Source organism: Labeo rohita, unplaced genomic scaffold (assembly GCF_022985175.1).
Source record: "Labeo rohita strain BAU-BD-2019 unplaced genomic scaffold, IGBB_LRoh.1.0 scaffold_1357, whole genome shotgun sequence".
In the NCBI taxonomy this organism is placed as follows: domain Eukaryota; kingdom Metazoa; phylum Chordata; class Actinopteri; order Cypriniformes; family Cyprinidae; genus Labeo; species Labeo rohita.
Window position 1 is genome coordinate 1,602 of NW_026127513.1, and position 19,605 is coordinate 21,206.

At 35.1% G+C, this 19,605-nt stretch overlaps 1 protein-coding gene and 2 pseudogenes across 1 annotated transcript; all 3 read right to left on the bottom strand.

Annotated features, from left to right (window-relative positions):
• Positions 1 to 280: 280 nt before the first annotated feature.
• On the bottom strand, positions 281 to 13,420 carry LOC127158136 (sialidase-4-like; annotated as a pseudogene).
• Positions 2,331 to 12,919, bottom strand: LOC127158138 (sialidase-3-like). Its single transcript, XM_051101295.1, has 5 exons — positions 12,799 to 12,919; positions 12,306 to 12,587; positions 11,980 to 12,200; positions 9,650 to 10,316; positions 2,331 to 2,396 (listed from the first exon to the last, which is right to left on the bottom strand). The coding sequence occupies exons 2-5, from the start codon at positions 12,570 to 12,572 to the stop codon at positions 2,346 to 2,348; spliced, it is 1,206 nt and encodes a 401-aa protein (XP_050957252.1). The 5' UTR covers positions 12,573 to 12,587; positions 12,799 to 12,919; the 3' UTR covers positions 2,331 to 2,345.
• A 3,306-nt stretch (positions 13,421 to 16,726) lies between the features above and the next one.
• Positions 16,727 to 19,175, bottom strand: LOC127158137 (sialidase-3-like; annotated as a pseudogene).
• Between the last annotated feature and the right edge of the window lie 430 nt (positions 19,176 to 19,605).

Consider the following 19,605-nt stretch of genomic DNA (forward strand, 5'->3'; position numbering starts at 1 on the left):
TGAGAGAACGGAACAAACCAATGTTTTTTTCGGACACAAATAAAACAAGGTATATAATAATAAACACTTATTATTTTTGAAGAGCACACCCAAATGTCTTGATAACCTAATGTTACTGAAGCCAACAGCAAACAAAGTATAGCAGGTGATGGCCAGGGAGGATTATGGGAAATGTAGTGTTTTGTGTTGACAGGCATGGTGAATGGAGATTGTGACATTTATATGTATGGTGTTGTTTTGGAAGTAGACTTCCCTGACTGGTAAATAAGGAAACACAATGTTCATTTTATTTGAAAGTTTATTCAAACATCTCCACCACAAATGCATCAAAAGCAGTTACATTTAGCGCTGATCAGATATATTAATCCAATTTTCTAATATGTGAATTCAGTGTGTGATCGTTAGATCTGTTCAAGAAATATACATAATACAAACCTTCTAAATTGCTGATAATGACTGTTATGCTGATCATCTGCATCTCTAATCATACATTTCCAGTGTAACTGGAACATATAAGAGTGTTTAGTATTTAGAAGCAGTTTTCAACAACAAAAACAGAAAAAATATGGATTTGTCATGATTAGATGTATTGATCTGCAGCTACTAATACTAAAAAAACATAAAAACATTTGCAGCTTTTACGCAGGGAGTTCGAACAGCAAAAAGGCTATTTCTTCATTTTCATGTTCTGTTCCACACTCCATGAGACAAGCAAAGCGTCCAGGCTCATGCTCTACCAGATCTGCATATGCACTGGGACCATGATGCAATATCATTACAGGTGCATCCGACCACCCTGAGAAATCCAGTGGGGTTTTATTCAAGTAGAGACCAAGATCTTCTCTATTTTTTGGATTGGATGGATGGGAATAGAGCAACCATGTTTTTGGCAGATTACCCTGTTGTTGAAAACTCAACACACTCCCTTGGCATCCTTCTCCAGGCGCTTTTAGCTTTGGGGACAAACTGGGACAAAATCCTGTCCAGAGTTGGAGCTTAGAGCCTCTGTTCTGTAACCAAGGGTGGTTCGAGCATTGCAGTACAGAGTACTCACACCTTTGTCATCAATGATTTCAGCCATCTGACACTCATTAGACTCAACATTCATTTGGTTCCCCACCTTCCATGTGATTCCTCGATCATCACTGTAGAACGCTAAAGCATAAGACGTGAAACACAAAGACGATAATGGCAACATGATCTGCAATTTGGTTTGCCTGTGTAACGATAAGCATATGCTGGGATAATCAGTCTTCCGCTCTTCAGTTGAACACCATGTCCTGGTCCAACTGCAAAGGTGGCCCAGTCCTTCTCCTGCTCACTGATTACATCTTCTGGCAGGTTTTTAATTTCATTCCAGGTTTTGCCAGAGTCCTTACTGGTTATGTAACAAAGTTGTGCCTGATTCTTATTCTGGCATTTTTGATCGTTTTCAGAGACCCCAACAGGAAGAGTGATGAAAAACAGAAAGAGGGTCTTGGTTTCTCTCTCAAAGACCGGACATGGATTCATACAGCGACGGTTTTCTTGACGAACTGAAGTGAGCAACTCATGAATACTATCCCACTGAAAAAAGAAAAAAAAAAAAAAAAAGAAAAAAAAAGGCTTAATATTAAAAATTAAAATTTGCTGAAAATTTGCAAGATGTAGATGAGTTTGTTTCTTCCTCAGAAAAGCATTACATCACTTGCTTACCAAAAAAATCCCCTGCAGTGAATGGGTGCTGCCAGAATGAGAGTTCAAACAGCAGATAAAAACATCACAGTAAACTAAAAGTAATCAACATGACTCCTGTCTATCAATTTATGTCTTGTGTAGTGAAAAGAAAATATCTATCCATAATATTGCTTTCTCCAGTGAAAACAAGAGTTTACAAGTGAAAATGGTCCAAATTAGTTCTAAACAAATATGTCTGTGGGATGGATTTGTTTCTTACAAACACACAGCTTTTCACTTTACATGACATGTGGATCACTTGTGGGTATTATTGTGATGTTTTTATCAGCTATTTGGACTCTCAATCTGACGGCACCCATTCACTGCAAAGGATTCACTGAGGAGCAAGTGATGTAATGTTAAATGTCTCCAGATCTGTTCTGAAAAAGAAACAAACTCATCTACATCTCAGATGTCCTAATCAAATTTTTATTTTGGGTGAACAATTATTTTAAAACTTACGTTTCAGAGAACTGTCTAACAATGTACAATACTGACAAAATGTTAATGTTGCAAGACTCACCTCAACTCCATCATCCTTCCATATTCCTTTTCTCATCACAAGGACATCTGCATCAGTGTCATCTTCGGTTTTCCGCTTTTCAGCAAAGGCCAGGAATGTTTTATTCTCACTGATATAGAGAAGAGCTGGAATTCTGTATGTCACCTGTTCTCAACATCTGCTAGGCCAACAACAACACAAACTTGGGCAACAATGCGAAACTAAACAACGACACCAACTTGGCAAAGGATACCAACATAACAAACAACATTTAGGCTGTTCTTGTTTGAATATTGTTTTTTTTTTTTTTTTGAAGGTGGGTTGTTATCCATTGTTAAATGTAAGACCTAGAAATAGAATAAACAGGATCAGCTATGAGACAAATTATACTTTTATTATTATAAAATTATGAATAAAAAGAAAAAAATGGTTCAGTTGCTTTTTGTCTAACAGTTACAAAAAAAAAAAAAAAAAATTTTCTTTATGTATTATCTCTATGTTAGCCATTTTGCAATTACTTTTAGTCCGCTATGAACTACATTTTTCAATAAGGGATTTTTAGAGGATGTATGAAGTCATTTCCCTAAATTCCACACATGTGCAGTTCATCACATTAACTTTTTTGTTATCTGCTTTTCTTTTGTAGAACTATATGGGAGACTGGGGCTGGTTGTCACATGAGGAAGTTGTCACAAAGACATATATATCATCATATTTTTGCTAACAGTGTTTATGTACAAGGTTGAAGTCATATCAAAAGTCCATGCAGGAGTGGTTTGAAAGGAGCCTGCCAAAAACCCATCACTCACAGGAAATGAGTTCATGTACAGCAGGGATTCATCAGTCATTAGCATGAATGTGTACAGTTTCTCTTTCTCTCTCTCCCCTCTTTATTCTACTTTCCTTTTCTCCTTTATTATTACAATTACTTTTATTTCTTTTATTATGTATGATTGCAATTATAGCAGTGGCAGTGAAAGTGATTATGACAGTAATAGTAACAACAACAATAATTATTGATGATACATTGTAGTTAGTATATTCAAATTACATATAAAACATCTTGTTTTCGTCTTTGTATTTTTCTAAGAATATCTGCAGATATTCTAAATCAATCCATTGGATAAGACATCTCTCTTTCTCTCAAAAAATATTTAATAATATTAATATAATATAATATAATATAATATAATATAATATAATATAATATAATGTTTTATACAGTGAATGCTGTGACAATATGCCAATCTATTATTATTATTATTTATCAGGAGCTGTCGACCACCTATATTGACTATAAAAGCTCTAAATAATTTTGCCTTGTTAAATAATTTTTGCTTTTGACTGGACAACATGACAGCATATATGCGACCCTGGACCACAAAACCAGTCTTAAGTAGCACAGGTATATTTGTAGCAATAGCCAACAATACATTGTATGGGTCAAAATGATCGATTTTTCTTTTATGCCAAAAGTCATTAGGATATTAAATAAAGATCATGTTCCATAGAGATGTCTGGTAAATTTCCTAATATTTTATAAATATATCAAAGCTTAATTTTTGATTAATAATATGCTTTGCTAAGAACTTCATTTGGTTGACTTTAAAGGTGATTTTCTCAATATTTAGATTTTTTTTTTTTTTTTTTTTTTTTTTTTTTTTTTTTGCACCCCCAGATTCCAGATTTTCAAATAGTTGTATCTCAGGCCAAATATTGTCCTATCTTAACAAACTATACATCAGTGGAATAACCATTATGACTGTTTTTTTTTTTTTTTTTTTTGTCACATATAGGCTATCACAATACAAATAAAGATCTTCTACATGCAAGTTTCTATGTTCCATTAATAATTGTCCAGTAAAGTACAAAAAGTAATACTCACAGAAATGATCTTTCATGCAGCAGCAACAGCTGAGTCTCTCAGAAAGTCCGTTACCACTGACACTACACAAACACCAACATTTAATTATTGTGGGTTTGTGTCACATTCTGAGTTTGCATTTCACTGTTTTTATTCATGTTGAGGAATATGCAAAATGTATTTACTCCTGATTTTTCAACTAGGGACTCAACATAGGGACAGGAGTTACCTTTACTGGATAACATAATTGACATATCAGCCTCATAAATGAGTGACTTTTCTATTGTAACAAAAACAAAGTATGAAAAAGTACATGTTTTCTGTATTTATAATACAGCACTGTATTTATAAAGGCTAATGTTTTTTTTTTTTTTTTTTTTTTTTTTGCATTCGAGGAGATGAGAAAAGTGTGTCTTAGTCTAGCATTTGTTGTCGAGACAACCAAATTGCTTATGTGAAGCGCTGAATCTTTATATTTTAGCTAAATGTCAGAAAAAACTGAGCGCCCACGTAGCAACAGAAAACTGCATAATCTGCAATGCAAACGCGTAAATGCAGTGCACGTACTGCCTCTATTGTAGCGGTATTGAGAAAAAAACTTAGTACTTGAACTAGTGGTGGGCGCCTTGATTTTAGTCTTTGAAGCAGGCTAGTGCTCTGGCAAGATCTCAAATTCAGAAGAACGAGATGGGGAGTGGGTGGGTGTGGGTTGTCAAATTCATGGCGAAAGGCAAAATGTTTCGGTTCGTTCTTAGCAAAGAAAAAAACAAAAAAACAAACAAACAAACAAAAAAACGATCAGGTTCCATAGCAAAATAAGAATTAAACAGTGTTCTAGTCTAAACGAATTATAATAATATTTGCTAATATTCTTGACACTTCAAACTGCTTTGGACTTTGCAGTATCGAATTATGCCTTTACTATGACCAAAATGCCGGAATATGCTGTTCAGTTGTTTGATCGCGCACTATCACTGCAGCCTGTTCATTTGAAAAATAAAACACAGTCACCCAAAAGTTACACTAGTCAATTTAAATAGTGTGTGTTACGTGCAGTTCAGCGTGAACACCGGTCCCGTGGCACATTTTTGCTCATCATGATATTTTCCGTCGACGTGCATGAAGTACAAAGCTTACCCAATGCATAATATTTTCGCTTCAAGTACATTGCAGATATGGAAACATTTGTATTTGTGGCGAGAGAGGTAGTCTACATAAGCCCAACTTTACTTTCAGTTTCGCTTTAAATTTGTTTTGGATTGTTTAGGCAAATTTATTTATTTATTTATTTTTCATCCTCGTTCGGTTCTGAATACGGTTAAAGTTAAAGGATTTGTTGTGGAGTGAGGGAAATAATGTCGGAACATTATACCATTACGCTGTAGGCCTGTTCATTTCAGAATATAATAAATTGTGACTTATAGGCCTAGCCGCCGTGACCTGTCGGGTTTAATTTTTCCTCTCAAAGACGTACAATTTATGTTAGCATGTTTTAAAAAAAAAAACTTCGGCAAACGAAAATAGCCGCTTGATTCGGTTAAATATTCTTACTGTCAGTTAACAAATTTACAATAGAATTTAGCTTTGCTTCCCAGATAGTAACAGGGTCTGGGCCAAATCTGGCTTACATTTGGCACTTGTTTTTTATTCACAGTCTTGTATTCATGAAATCAATTACTATCTTTAAAAATGGCAGTAAATTAAAGTGCTGTTTTTGTGCGGTCTGTCATATTTCAGTAGCTACATACAGCAAAACTACAGCACTTCCATTAGGCTATTTTTTTTACGAAGCTGTTAACACTGGAAACTCTGATGGCATGCAATCAGTTGACAAACACCCATTCATATATAGACTTATGTTATTCAATTATATGTATAAATTATTTTATTTAAAAATTTCGTGTTTTCCCTGTTTTATTCATTCAACATTCTGAAACAGGTGCCATTGTTTAAAAAAAAAATGTTTTTCAAGAAAGAATTCAGCCCCCCCCAACCCCCAAAATATGAGATAAACCCAGCCCTGTACATTATACTGATTTTTGTTGCCAAACTGGTTTGGAAGAGTGGTTGAATAAACAATTGAACTGGACTTTTATGCCTGTATGACTGACAATTTAATTGATCACTGAGAGAGCATTGACTTGGTATGATGTTGGTTCAATAGAAAAATGAAAATGTAAAAAATAGCTTAGATGTAGTAAACTACTTTTGCCATGTTGCTGTAGCTTAGCTTGCTACATTACCCAAGGCTGTAGCTTTAGTGTAGTTAAGCTTCATTTAATGAAGAGTAACTGTTAGCATCAAGATTAACAACAGCAAGATATTAAGATATTAAATATTCAGTTCTTCTCAGTGTTAAAAACTTCAAAAGCCCGTTTGCATGATTATATGATTATTTGATGATTTATGGTTTTTTACAGGTGTGCGGTGACTAGTGGAAGTTCTAGTTTGACGTTGCAGATTTGGGATATTGGGGGCGATGATAGTGGTAGGATTAACATCAGTGTAGTTCATTATGAATAGAATTAACAGTGAGAAATTAAACTAATATCCTACAAACATTTCATGTAGTATCTTACATGATTTTTCAACAGATGTTATAAAAAGGACTAGAGTCATAAACCAAGAGCAAATCAGCAACAGGCAGTAAAACAGCACCTGGATTGACAGATGAACCGGCGGTCCTTCATGGTTCTTGTATAAGTGACGTTGAGCTGACAGAGATAGCAACAGGGCGGGTTCTGCATACAGTAGGTAATATCAAAACTTTTTTTATTCTTAACTGCTTTATTAGCACAGCTAATTACATATTACTTATTTGTCTTTTTACAGCAAAAGAGTCCTCAGATTCAGTGAGTGGCTTACAGTTTGTGAACGCTTGTGTGTTTCTCATTTGTACAAGCAATGGCACTCTGGTCATGGGTGACACAAGAGCTCCCTCGACTTGTCATTATCCTCTGGAAGAGAGTAAGAGTGATTTGCACTGGTCATTTGGGTTGAGGAGTGACCGTATCCAGTCAGAAGCTTCCTGTTGTACTGTAGCCAGACTCTCATCCTCTGGTCACATTCTGCTGTCTGACCTAAGAGTTTTACAGAGTACGTTTTGTCAAACTCAAATAAAAGTCCAACACAGTGCATCAAACAATGACTTCCTGAAGATTTCTTGGGCTCCTGTTCTTGACAGATGTCTGTCTGTGTCGGGTAAGTAAACAATGCTTAAGTTTTTCCCCTTCTCAAATAAAGAAAAACTTTGTAAGGTTGTTAGATTATTGTGATTTCTTAACAATGTGAATATTGTGTTTCATATCTTTTTTTCTCAAATGTTCATGCACATTTACAAACAATTGTGGTTAGCCCCCAGCCAGTTTTTTTACACCAGGTCATGAATTACCACCCATTCTCTGTGGCATCAGCATCAGTCACGACCAAAAACTCTTCTCTCAGCAGCTACGGATGGATCTCTACATGTATGGGACTGGGTGGATAAAATCACTGACAGATGATGTTGATGTTTATAAAATAGACAGAAGTATTGTGTAATGATACAAGCATATCCTTTATTCATTTATAACAGATTTGCAGGTATAGTACAATGTTTGTACAACTCAGTGAAGTAATATTAAACAAAAAAAAAAAAAAATACATTATTGTCTTTGAATTTTGACAGTGCCTTTAACAAACTATAGTGTGTTTGTACAACATGTCATCAAAATGGCGGCACTGAAGTTAAAATGTGGCTTCAAATGATCCCAAATGCAGTAAATTGTTCAAAACATGTTTTCTCAGCTGAGGAAGAAAGGGTCTTATCAAAAGTGAAACAAATCAGTTATTTTCATTTAAAAATACCATTTAAATACTTTTTAATCTCAAAAGCTCGTCTTGTCTTGGGCTGCCTTGAACTGGCTCACAGATAATGTTCTTGTCTCAAGATGTTTATGTTCCTCTTTCTTCAGTGGTAAAAAGTTATTTTTTTTTGAGGAATATGATTTTTTCTCCATATCAATGGACTTGGTAAAAAGTTTGAATTTAAAAAATCAGTTTAAATTGCTTCAAACGATCCCAAAGTCTTTGCAAAGTGAACATGAAAAGAAGATCGAAAATCAGTTATTTTCATTAAACAAAAATGGTAAAACAGCGATATAGGGCAATTTTGAAGTTGAGGGAAAACATGAGATGGAAGTTTTAAAACATACCCTAACTTTTCATGAACATGCAAAAAGATCAAAAAAAAAGGTAAAAACAAAACAAACAAACAAACAAAACCCTAACTGTCATAAACCAGGAAAAAAAAAAAAGGGTAAAACAAGATGAGCGTTTGATATTAAAAAGTATATGAACTGTATTATTTTAATGAAAATAACTGATTAGACAAGACCCTTGTTCCTTGGCTGGGATCGTTTGAAGTTGCATTTAAACTGCATTTTGGCAGTTCAAACTCAATATAAGTCCACTATATGGAGAAAAATGCTGAGAAGTTTTCCTAAAAAAACTATTTCTTTATGACTGAAAAAAAAGAACATAAACATCTTGGATGACAAGGGGGTGAGTACATTATCTGTAAATCTTTGTTCTGGAAGTGGACTTTAATTTAATTAAGACTGCTCGTAACTGACCACACTGTTAATTATTAGACATTAAGTTTATAAAATTATATCTTAATTTTCCTGCTTACCGAGTCCTTTTCAAAACAAATTTATTAGCTTTTTAAATTTTTTTTCTTCTGTTTAGACAGCATAAATTTAGCAGAACATGTTATTCAGGTGTGATTATGGAATGCAATGAAGTTGGAAGTAGGATATTTCAACTCGGATGTTCCCACTTCCGACCTTGTCTGGCATTATGCTTTATGTTATGTCCTTAGTAATAATAAACAAGATGAGTTATATAATTTAATTAACTAAATGAAGCAGTATAACGGTACAGCGCATGCAGAACAGAAAAAGACGAGTCCGACACGCTTCCTTGTACTCACTTTCACATAGGTAGTACAAAACTACTACCGCCACCTATTGGTCAATATGTACAAAAGAACTCAACACTTTAAGTACAGTGTTACCAAAAAAATCAGTCAGATAAATGTAATTATTGTATGTGTATGTAACGTTATGAAATGACCAATAAAACTCCTACATATTGAATATTTCACGTAAATATGAAAGGAATATTTAAATTATTCCCTGATAGCACACATACATCACGGAGACGTCTATTTGATGTCTGCATTTACATCTCCAAGACATATTTTGTAGAGTGTTTGCTCATCTGCAATACGTCTATAGGACGTTTCCTATCAGATGTCAAATAGACGTCTATTAGATGTCTTTAAGATGTTTATGATTTAGAATGTATGTAATATTGACATCTGTCAGATGTTTGTACACAGCAGATGCTTTCCAGATCAAGTGATCTTTAACAGACTTCTTGCAGACGTATGTGTGCTATCTGGATTGGCATTAATTTTTAATAAGGAAAGCATATTGCTCGGTTGGTTATGATAATTAGCTGTTTGAATAAACGGATGCTTGAAAAAAAAAAAAAAAACTTGAACATTGCTATGGAGAGTCCACCTTTGGAGGATCCATAGTGTCGCTGATTTTGACAAACTTGAAGGCTATCTCTTCATTTTCTGATATTTCCCCACATTCCATGAGACAAGCAATGTGCTCTCTATTGGCACACTCAGCAAGATCTGAGTATCCACTTGGACCATTATTAATTGTGTCCTTCAAGTTCCATTGAGTGAGATCCAATGGTGATTTATTCACATAGATTCCAAGATTCTTTCTGTCTTTTTTATCAGTTGGATGAGAATAGAGAAGCCATGTACTCTTATCGGGGTTTTGAAATTTCAGCACACTACCTTGGCAACCACTACCAGTCTCTGGAAGAGAAGCTTTGTCAAACTCTTGTCCTTTGCTGCGGCTTAGAGCTTCGACTCTGTTGCCAGATTTACTTCGAGCATTGCAGTACAGTGTACTGTCATCTATGATCTCAGCCACCTGACATTCATTAGACTCAGCTTCTATAAGGTCTCCTGTACTCCAGGTATGTCCATTATCATCACTGTAGAATGTGAATGCATGTGATGTAGGCTTCTCATTTGTGGAGTCAAAATTATATGCATATGCTGGGATAATCAGTCTTCCGCTCTTCAATTGAACACCATGTCCTGGTCCAACAGCAAAGGTGGCCCAGTTTTTCTCCTTCGCACCGATTACATGTTTTGTCAAGTCTCTAGGTTTGTTCCAGGTTTTACCAGTGTCCTGACTGGTTATGTAATAAAGTTGTGCCTGGTTCTTTTTGCTCTTTATTTGATCGTCTTCAGAGACCCCAATGGGAACACAAATGAAAAACAGAAAGAGGGTCTTGGAATTTCTTTCATAGACCGGACATGGATTCATGCAGCGGCGTCCTGGTGGATGAGCTGAAGTGAGCTCCATATAATTACTATCCCACTGAAATAAAAATCATCACATCATGACAGTGTTCATGCCTTTTATAAACTAGATTGGTAAAGAGTCTATGCAATAGAGAAGTTGTTAAGAAAACTGTCAGTTAGGAATTATAGTTCATGCTTTTGGTTAAACATGTCTAGTACCTCAACTTTTCTTTCGTCATCCTTCCATTTTCCTGTTTTCATCACAAGCAAATCTGCATCTGTGTCATGTGGTGTGATCCGTTTTTCAGCGAAGGCGAGGTAGGTTTTAACATCACTGATATAGATGAGAGCTGGAATTCTGTATGTCACCTGTTTGCAACATCTGCTAGGCCAGCAACAACACCAACTTGACCAACAATATGAAACTAAACAACGACACCAACTTGGCAAAGGATACCAACATAACAAACAACATTTAGGCTGTTCCTGTTCGAATATTGTTGTTTTTGGGTCTGTAAGCTTAGTTGAAGGTGGGCTGTTATCCATTATTAAATGTAAGACCTAGAAATAGAATAAACAGGATCAGCTATGAGACAAATTATACTTTTATTATTATAAAATTATGAATAAAGTTAACGTCTAACAAAAAAAAAAAAATTTTCTTTATGGTTCAGTTAATTTTCAATTACTTTTGTATTATTTTTCAATAAGGGATTTTTAGAGGATGTTAGCCATTTTACAGCAATTACTTTTTTTTAGTCAGTTACCAACTACATTTTTTCAATACAAGGGATATTTCCATGCAGGATGTTTTGAAAGAAGTCATTTCCTCTCACAGGAAAATTCCACATTCATGTCATTGCAGTTCATCACATTAACTTTTTTGTTATCTGCTTTTCTTTTGTCGAACTATATGGGAGACTGGGACTGGTTGTCACAAAGACATATATATCTGTAGGAGCTAAATCTAATACTTTAAGCTACTGAGTCGTTTGATCCCGGATTAACTAGGTTGACGCGCTTTCTTACTTGTGTTGTTACGTTACTTCCTCGTTGCATCTGTCCATAATTAATAATCAAGCAATTCTTCCGTTGCATCATTGTCGACATTTATTGGTTCCACAGAACACCAAAGTGCAAAACGTCCATAAAGCATACATTCAAGGAAAGTTTGATTATTTCATCAGCTTCGCACCATTGCGGTCAAAAACCTTTTGCCCTTCCGGGTCAAAACGCCTACCTACCACAGTAGGAAGGCTACCTATATAGTTCAATAACAGTAAATCTCACAGCGCCACTCACTGGTCAAAATGAGAATAAAACACAACCTTCATTGAACATTTTGGCTCCTACACACCGACCCCTAATTGTTATGGTGGACAAACATAACAATTCAGACATAAATGAAAAGAAGGAGCCAAACAATAATACCATATACCCAATTATCTTATCTACACTTCATGCAATAGACATAGTTTTGTTGTGGGTCTTTCAATGATGCTGGTTTTGGTCTGCAACTTCATATCACTCCAGGTTTTGCCAGTGTCCTCACTGGTTATGTAACGAAGTTTTGCCTGATTCTTATTCTGCAGCATTTGATATCTTTCAGAGATCACGGTGGGAACACAGACAAAAAACAGAAAGAGGGTCTTGGATTCTCGCTCATAGACTGGACATGGATTCATGCTGCGGTGATCTGGTAGACAAGCTGAAGTAAGCAGCTGCTGATCACTGACCCACTGAAATAAAAAGCATCATGACTGTGTTCACAGGCTGTGTAAAGCACCTCTGAAATAGTTAAGTTGTTAAGAAAAAAACATGAATAATATTTCTTGATTTTGTACCTCAACTTCTTGATTCGTTGCATCCTTCCATGTTCCTCTTCTCATCACAAGCACTTCTGCATCTGTGTCACTTAAAGTTTTTCTCTTTTCAGCAAAGGCAAGGAAGTTTCGGTCGTCACTGAGATAGACGAGAGCTGGAATTCTATACGACACCTGTTTCGTCCAAAAGTAAAACCAGGTTTGAGGTTCTTCCTGTTTGAATATTGTTGTTTTGTTTATTTCATTAGGACTACTTGAATTGCTTTTTGAAGGTGTCTTGTTATCCATTGTTAAATTTTAGCCCTGGAAATAGAATAAACAGTATCAGTAACAAGACAATAGACAACTCATTTGCAAAGTTATCACAATTGTACTTTTCATTTTAAATCAGTCATTTTTAAATTACCCTGAAATCACATGAACACTGAACAGTGCTTTATTATTATTACTATTATTATTTTATCTAATTAATTCTTAAAATTCAGTGAAAGACATTATTTTTTGTATAGCATACCTCAGTGAGGAATCTTCATGGTTTCTTTCCTCAATAATAATATAAAATAATATTGTAAAAATACAATTATTTTTATACCTCAAAATTAAGACTGCTACCTACAATGAGACTTACAACAACTGCTGTCACCTCATGAAAATGGTTGACCACCTATATGACTATAAAAGCTTTCAATAATTTTGCCTTGTTAAATACTTTTTGCTTTTGACTGGACAACATGACAGCATATATGTGACCCTGGACCACAAAACTAGTCTTAAGTAGCACATGTATATTTGTAGCAATAGCCAAAAATACATTGTATGGGTCAAAATGATTGATTTTTCTTTTATGCCAAAAATCATTAGGATATTAAGTAAAGATCATGTTCCATGAAGATATCTTGTAAATTTCCTAATGTAAATATAACAAACTTGTCCTATCTTGACAAACTATACATCAATGGAATGACCCTTATGGCTGGTTTTGTGGTCCAGCTGTCACATATAGGCTGTCACAATACAAATAAAGATCTTCTACATAAGTCTTTATGTTCTATTGATACTGTCCAGTAAAGTACAAAAAGTAATACTCACAGAAATGATCTTTCATGCAGCAGCAATAGCTGAGTCTCTCAGAAAGTTAAAAAATGTTTTTTTTTTTTAAATTACCAGTAGACACACTGACACATTCAACAGTGTAATTTTATAACTTTAAAAATTCTGGCACCCTTATGACAAAAGAATAATAATAAAATAGAACATTAAAAACACTAAATGTTACTAATGTTACTTCCGACCTCAGTTCACAGAAACCTCTATACATTTTAAAATGTGCACCATACTATAACACTAGAATTTGCTATCACATTTTCAACACTTTCCCAATATGTAGTTTTTACTTTGTGCTTACAGTATTGTTTTTGGGAAACTGATAATTTGATGAACAGTATGAAAAGTTGATGAAAAGCTACACTGTAAGAAAACATGTTTAGAAACAGTTCTACACAAGGGTGAAGCCCCTGCATTCCTGAACTTCAGGCAAGACTCCAGGGTTTTTTATCATCAGATACTTTCTTTGGGTGGGAAAGGGTTTTTCATTAATCTTTGGACATTGCCAGCTGAAAAACACATGTCTCTAGAGAAACTGAGGTGTTTTTGAATGTTGGTGTTTTCTACGCATACATACACTGTAAAAAAAAATCTGTAGTTTTTACAAAATAATTTTGGCAGCTGTAGTTGCCAGAATAGTTTTGTGAAAAAAAACAACAACCTGTAAACATATTTACGACCAAAAACTGTACATTTTAGAGTACAAAACTGTAATTTACAAACAAGAACATTTGAATGTAAACCAGTAAATTCAACAACGCACACTGCTAAAAATCTGTTTTGTACCTTTAACATACTGACATCCACCATAATAATGCAGGTGGTTAAAGAGAAAGCCACATGATGAATCAAAGCTCATCACAAGTACCTTGGCCACAAGCAGAAGTATATACTAGTATATAAAAGGTGCACAGAGTCATTCACGCAAACACAAAACACCATCATGATAACACTTAAATAATGCAATAAACATTCATTAAACAACAGAAGATGTAACATAAAGCCCAAATGTACATAACTGTTAACACAAACTATTGAAAAAAAACATGATTATTTAAACAAAATACTTTCAAATGTGTAGTGTCATGCAGGGAATTCTGGGAATATCAGTTTACAGTTTTCGACTGTAAATTATACATTGATTTGTTGTTTTTTACTTCTAAAAAATGTACAATTAACAGCATTTTACTGTAAAATTACATGAAATGTCTGGTTAGATCTTTTGCAGTTTTTCCCCTGTATTTGGTATGGGAACTTACTGTTAACCTATTAACAGTTTTTTCTGTAGCTTTTTTACAAAATTTTACAGTTAAAATTACATTTATTTTTTACAGTGTATAGCTTAAAATAGCTAGATTTGTGTGTAGATTTTAGCACTCCATTTCGTGCATTTAAAATCCTTTAATGCACGGCAAGCCATTGATTATCCCGCTTATTCCATGGTCATTTGCAAATTTATAGACAAGTTAAAACTAGTCTTGCTCTTTGCAGCAAAATACGTGACCAAATGGGTAAAAATGACAGTTATTTTCGTCCGTTACGGCACATTATCTCTATCTCTTTCTCTTTCTCACATTCTCTTGCATCAAATCAGACACAGAGATGAAATAGTGCGGTAAAATCACATTTATTTGAATGCATTATAGCATTTATTTCAATAAATTATCGATAAAGAGAGAGAGAGAGAGAGAGAGAGAGAGAGAGAGATGACAGTTGTGTGTGTTACCTGCTGCGCGTCTGCGCATCTCTCCCTACAAACAACTAAAAAACAGCGGTTTTGCCACCTCGTTGCTGAGGAATATAATGTAGTGATCTAATATCTAGGCTATTTTATTAATGAGAATCGCGAGGAAGCGTATAGTTTTTTATACTGTCCGGACTGTCCCCTTACCCTACCCCTACTAGAGGCTGACATTTTTTCGGGAATCCCGCGGGATGGGAAACAAAATTACTAATAATCACGAGATTGGGACGGGATAGGAAAAAATGTCAGCGGGAGTAGGCGGGATCGGGAATCGTAACGCTATGGAACCCAACTTTATACACAAATATACCTTTTATATAAATAAACTATAAACGATATATTGTAATTCTGAACTTAATTCTAGTTGACCTGTCTCTTTATGCTCTCCTTCTGTATGCTTTGGTGTGGCTGGTTAAGCAAGTGAGTTCATGACTTTACATGGCCGCTCAATCTAATGTTAACCTAGAAAAATGTGCGCTATTAAAGTGTCAGTGCAAGTGTGGAAGCCGAATAGTAGCGCGGTACTGCATGACAGAGGCGCCGGTGCGGTCACTTGCTAATACCGTTATTTTTGGTCATACAGGTAAGAGTGATAGTCATCTTTCGAATCTGTAAACACTCAACGTTTATTTGTGTGCACTCAGAAAAACAAGGAGACGTTGCGCTATTGTAAACTAATTAAAGCAAAAAGGACGCGCTTTCTGCCGCCTGTGAACTTGAGCGTGTCACTTCGAAACTCTGTGTATACTTGCTTTAGAGATATGAAAAATATATTTATAGAGTGAAATGTCTACATTCAAATGGACCAATTCAAATAGGAAACGTGTGTTTGCATGAATGATTTACATGAAATTTAATGTGTGTGCAATGCACACTGTGCATTTGTTTAAAATGGCTTTCAGTTCAATAAAACCCCCCTACATTTTGCATTTTTATTCAACTAATGTAAAAAAAAACTTACGGCCATACTGTGATCTGTACTGTATTCTTTACGGTAACTGGCAGATTCCGGCCAAAAAAAAAACATAATACGGGAGTGGGAGGGAATGGGAGTCATTCTTCCGGGATTGGGACGGGACGGGATTTTCTCCCAGTTTTTTCGTGGGATTGGGATGGGATGGGATTTTTTTTTTTTGTGGGAGTAAGTAGGATGGGAGAGGTTTGAAAATCCACTCCCGTGTCACCCTCTAACCCCTACCATTTACAGAACACTTTTTTTTTACATTTTCAAAAGAACTATTCAGGTTTAGGTCCCCAACAGGATAAAACCAAGCGCACGCAACAAAACAACATTGGTCGGCAGTTCTTAGGCAAAGACGGTATAACAGTCTTAGCGATGAGCTCAGACAAAGCATGAATATTTGGTGCTTGCTTATAAAGGGAACTGTTGAGACTGATAGCAAACAGGTATGGCGATAGAGCAGAGTGAGGCCAGGGAGGATTATGGGAAATGTAGTGTTTTGTGCTGACAGGCAATGTGAATGGAGATTGTGATTGGGATGTTGTTTTGGAAGTAGACTTCCCTGACTTGTTTGCAGAGCAGACGTAATCAATATGTGATATTTATAACATTTTAAAATAAGAAAACACCATGTTCATGTTATTTGAAAGTTTATTCAAACACCTCCACCACAAATGCATCAGAAGCAGTTACATTTAGCGTTAATCAGATATATTCATCACATTTTCTATTATATGAATTTAATGTGGAATTTGTTAGATGTGTTCAAGAATTATTATATATATAATACAAACTTTCTAAATTGCTGATGATGACTATTATGTACACAATATTTCCATATCCTAGTTTCCAAATCAGTATTTAGTAAATAGAAGCAATTAAAAAAAAAAAAAAAAAAAAAAAAAAAAAACGGAGAAAATATGGATTTATCATGATTATATGTATTAATTTGGAGCTACTAACAGTAAAAGAACACTTGATAATGAACACTTTTACAGCTTTTTGGCAGGGAGTTTATTCAAACACCTCCACCACAAATGCATCAAAAGCAGTTACATTTAGCGCTAATCACATATATTAATCAAATATTCTAATATATGAATTCAGAGTGTGATCATTAGATCTGTTCAAGAAATTTATATAATACAAATCTTCTAAATTGCTGATTATGCTAATCATCTGTATATCATACAATATTTTCATATTCTAGTTTCTAAATCAGTATTTAGTATTTAGAAGCGGTTTTCAACAACAAAAACAGAGAAAATATGGATTTGTTATGATTAGATGTATTGATCTGCAGCTACTAATACTAAAAGAAAATAAACACGTTTAACGATTTTACGCAGGGAGTTTGAACAGCAAAAAGGCTATTTCTTCATTTTCATGTTTTGTTCCACACTCCATGAGACAAGCAAAGAGTCCAGGCTCATGCTCTACCAGATCTGCGTACGCACTTGGACCATGATGCAATATCATTACAGGTGCATCCGACCACCCTGAGGAATTCTTTGCGGTTTTATTCAAGTAGAGACCTAGATCTTCCCTTTTTTCTGGATTGGATGGATGGGAATAGAGCAACCATGTTTTTGGAGGATCACTCTGTTGTAGAAAACTCAACACACTCCCTTGGCATCCTTCTCCGAACTCTTTAAGCTTTCTTGGGGACGAACTTGGGACAAAATCCTGTCCAGAGTTGGAGCTTAGAGCCTCTGTTCTGTGGCCATGGGTGGTTCGAGCATTGCAGTATAGAGTACTTTGCTCTACATTTTCTTTTTTTGTCAATGATTTCAGCCATCTGACACTCACACCACTCAACATTCATTTGGTTCCCCACCTTCCATGTGATTCCTCGATCATCACTGTAAAATGCTAAAGCGTAAGACGTGAAACAGGAAGACGATAAGCAGCAACATGATCTGCAGTTTGGGTTGCCTGTGTAATGATAAGCATATGCTGGGATAATCAGTCTTCTGCTCATCAGTTGAGTCCTTCTCCTGCTCACCAATTACATCTGCTGTCAGGTTTATAATTTCATTCCAGGTTTTGCCAGTGTCCTTACTGGTTATGTAACAAAGTTGTGCCTGATTCTTATTCTGCCGTTTTTGATCCCTTTCAGAGACCCCAACAGGAAGAGTGATGAAAAACAGAAAGAGGGTCTTGGTTTCTTTCTCAAAGACCGGACATGGATTCATACAGCGACGGTTTTCTTGACGAACTGAAGTGAGCAACTCATGAATACTATCCCACTGAAAAAGAAAAAAAAAAAAAAAAAAAAAAAAAAAGGAAAAAAAGGCTTAATATTAAAAATGAAAATTTGCTGAAAATTTGCAAGATGTAGATGAGTTTGTTTCTTCCTCAGAAAAGCATTACATCACTTGCTTACCAAAAAAAATCCCCTGCAGTGAATGGGTGCCGCCAGAATGAGAGTTCAAACAGCTGATAAAAACATCACAGTAAACTAAAAGTAATCAACATGACTCCTGTCTATCAATTTATGTCTTGTGTAGTGAAAAGAAAAATATCTATCCATAATATTGCTTTCTCCAGTGAAAACAAGAGTTTACAAGTGAAAATGGTCCAAATTAGTTCTAAACAAATATGTCTGTGGGATGGATTTGTTTCTTACAAACACACAGCTTTTCACTTTACATGACATGTGGATCAATTGTGGGTATTATTGTGATGTTTTAATCAGCTATTTGGACTCTCAATTTGACGGCACCCATTCACTGCAAAGGATTCACTGAGGAGCAAGTGATGTAATGTTAAATGTCTCCAGATCTGTTCTGAAAAAGAAACAAACTCATCTACATCTCAGATGTCCTGAGCGAATTTTAATTTTGGGTGAACTATTCTTTTAAAACTTACGTTTCAGAGAACTGTCTAACAATGTCCAATACTGACAAAATGTTAATGTTGCAAGACTCACCTCAACTCCGTCATCCTTCCGTATTCCTTTTCTCATCACAAGGACATCTGCATCAGTGTCATCTTCGGTTTTCCGCTTTTCAGCAAAGGCCAGGAATGTTTTATTCTCACTGATACAGAGAAGAGCTGGAATTCTGTATGTCACCTGTTCTCAACATCTGATAGGCCAGCAACAACACCAACTTAGCCAACAATGCGAAACTAAACGACGACACCAACTTGGCAAAGGATACCAACATAACAAACAACATTTAGGCTGTTCCTGTTTGAATATTTTTTTTTTTTTTTTTTTTTTTTTTTTGAAGGTGGGTTGTTATCCATTGTTAAATGTAAGACCTATAAATAGAATAAACAGGAACAGCTATGAGACAAATTATACTTTTATTATTATAAAATTATGAATAAAAAGAAAAAAATAGTTGCTTTTTGTCTAACAGTTACGAAATTTAAAAAAAAAGAGTTATATCATTTAATAACCTTTTCGAATGCATTATGCTTTATGTTATGTCCTTAGTAAAAAACAATGAGGAGGCATTCCTTAATTAACTAGATTAAGCAGTATAACGGTACAGCGCATGCAG

What these genes read in the sequence shown, in the direction of transcription:
- LOC127158138 (XM_051101295.1), bottom strand. Translation starts at nt 12,572, where the DNA reads ATGGATAACAAGACACCTTCAAAAAGCAATTCAAGTAGTCCTAATGAA. An exon ending in CAACGAATCAAGAAGTTGAG is followed by an intron (nt 12,201 to 12,305) that starts GTACAAAATCAA and finishes TTTTTATTTCAG; the next exon opens with TGGGTCAGTGATCAGCAGCT. An exon ending in ACACTATGGATCCTCCAAAG is followed by an intron (nt 2,397 to 9,649) that starts GTGGACTCTCCA and finishes TTGGCCTAGCAG; the next exon opens with ATGTTGAGAACAGGTGACAT.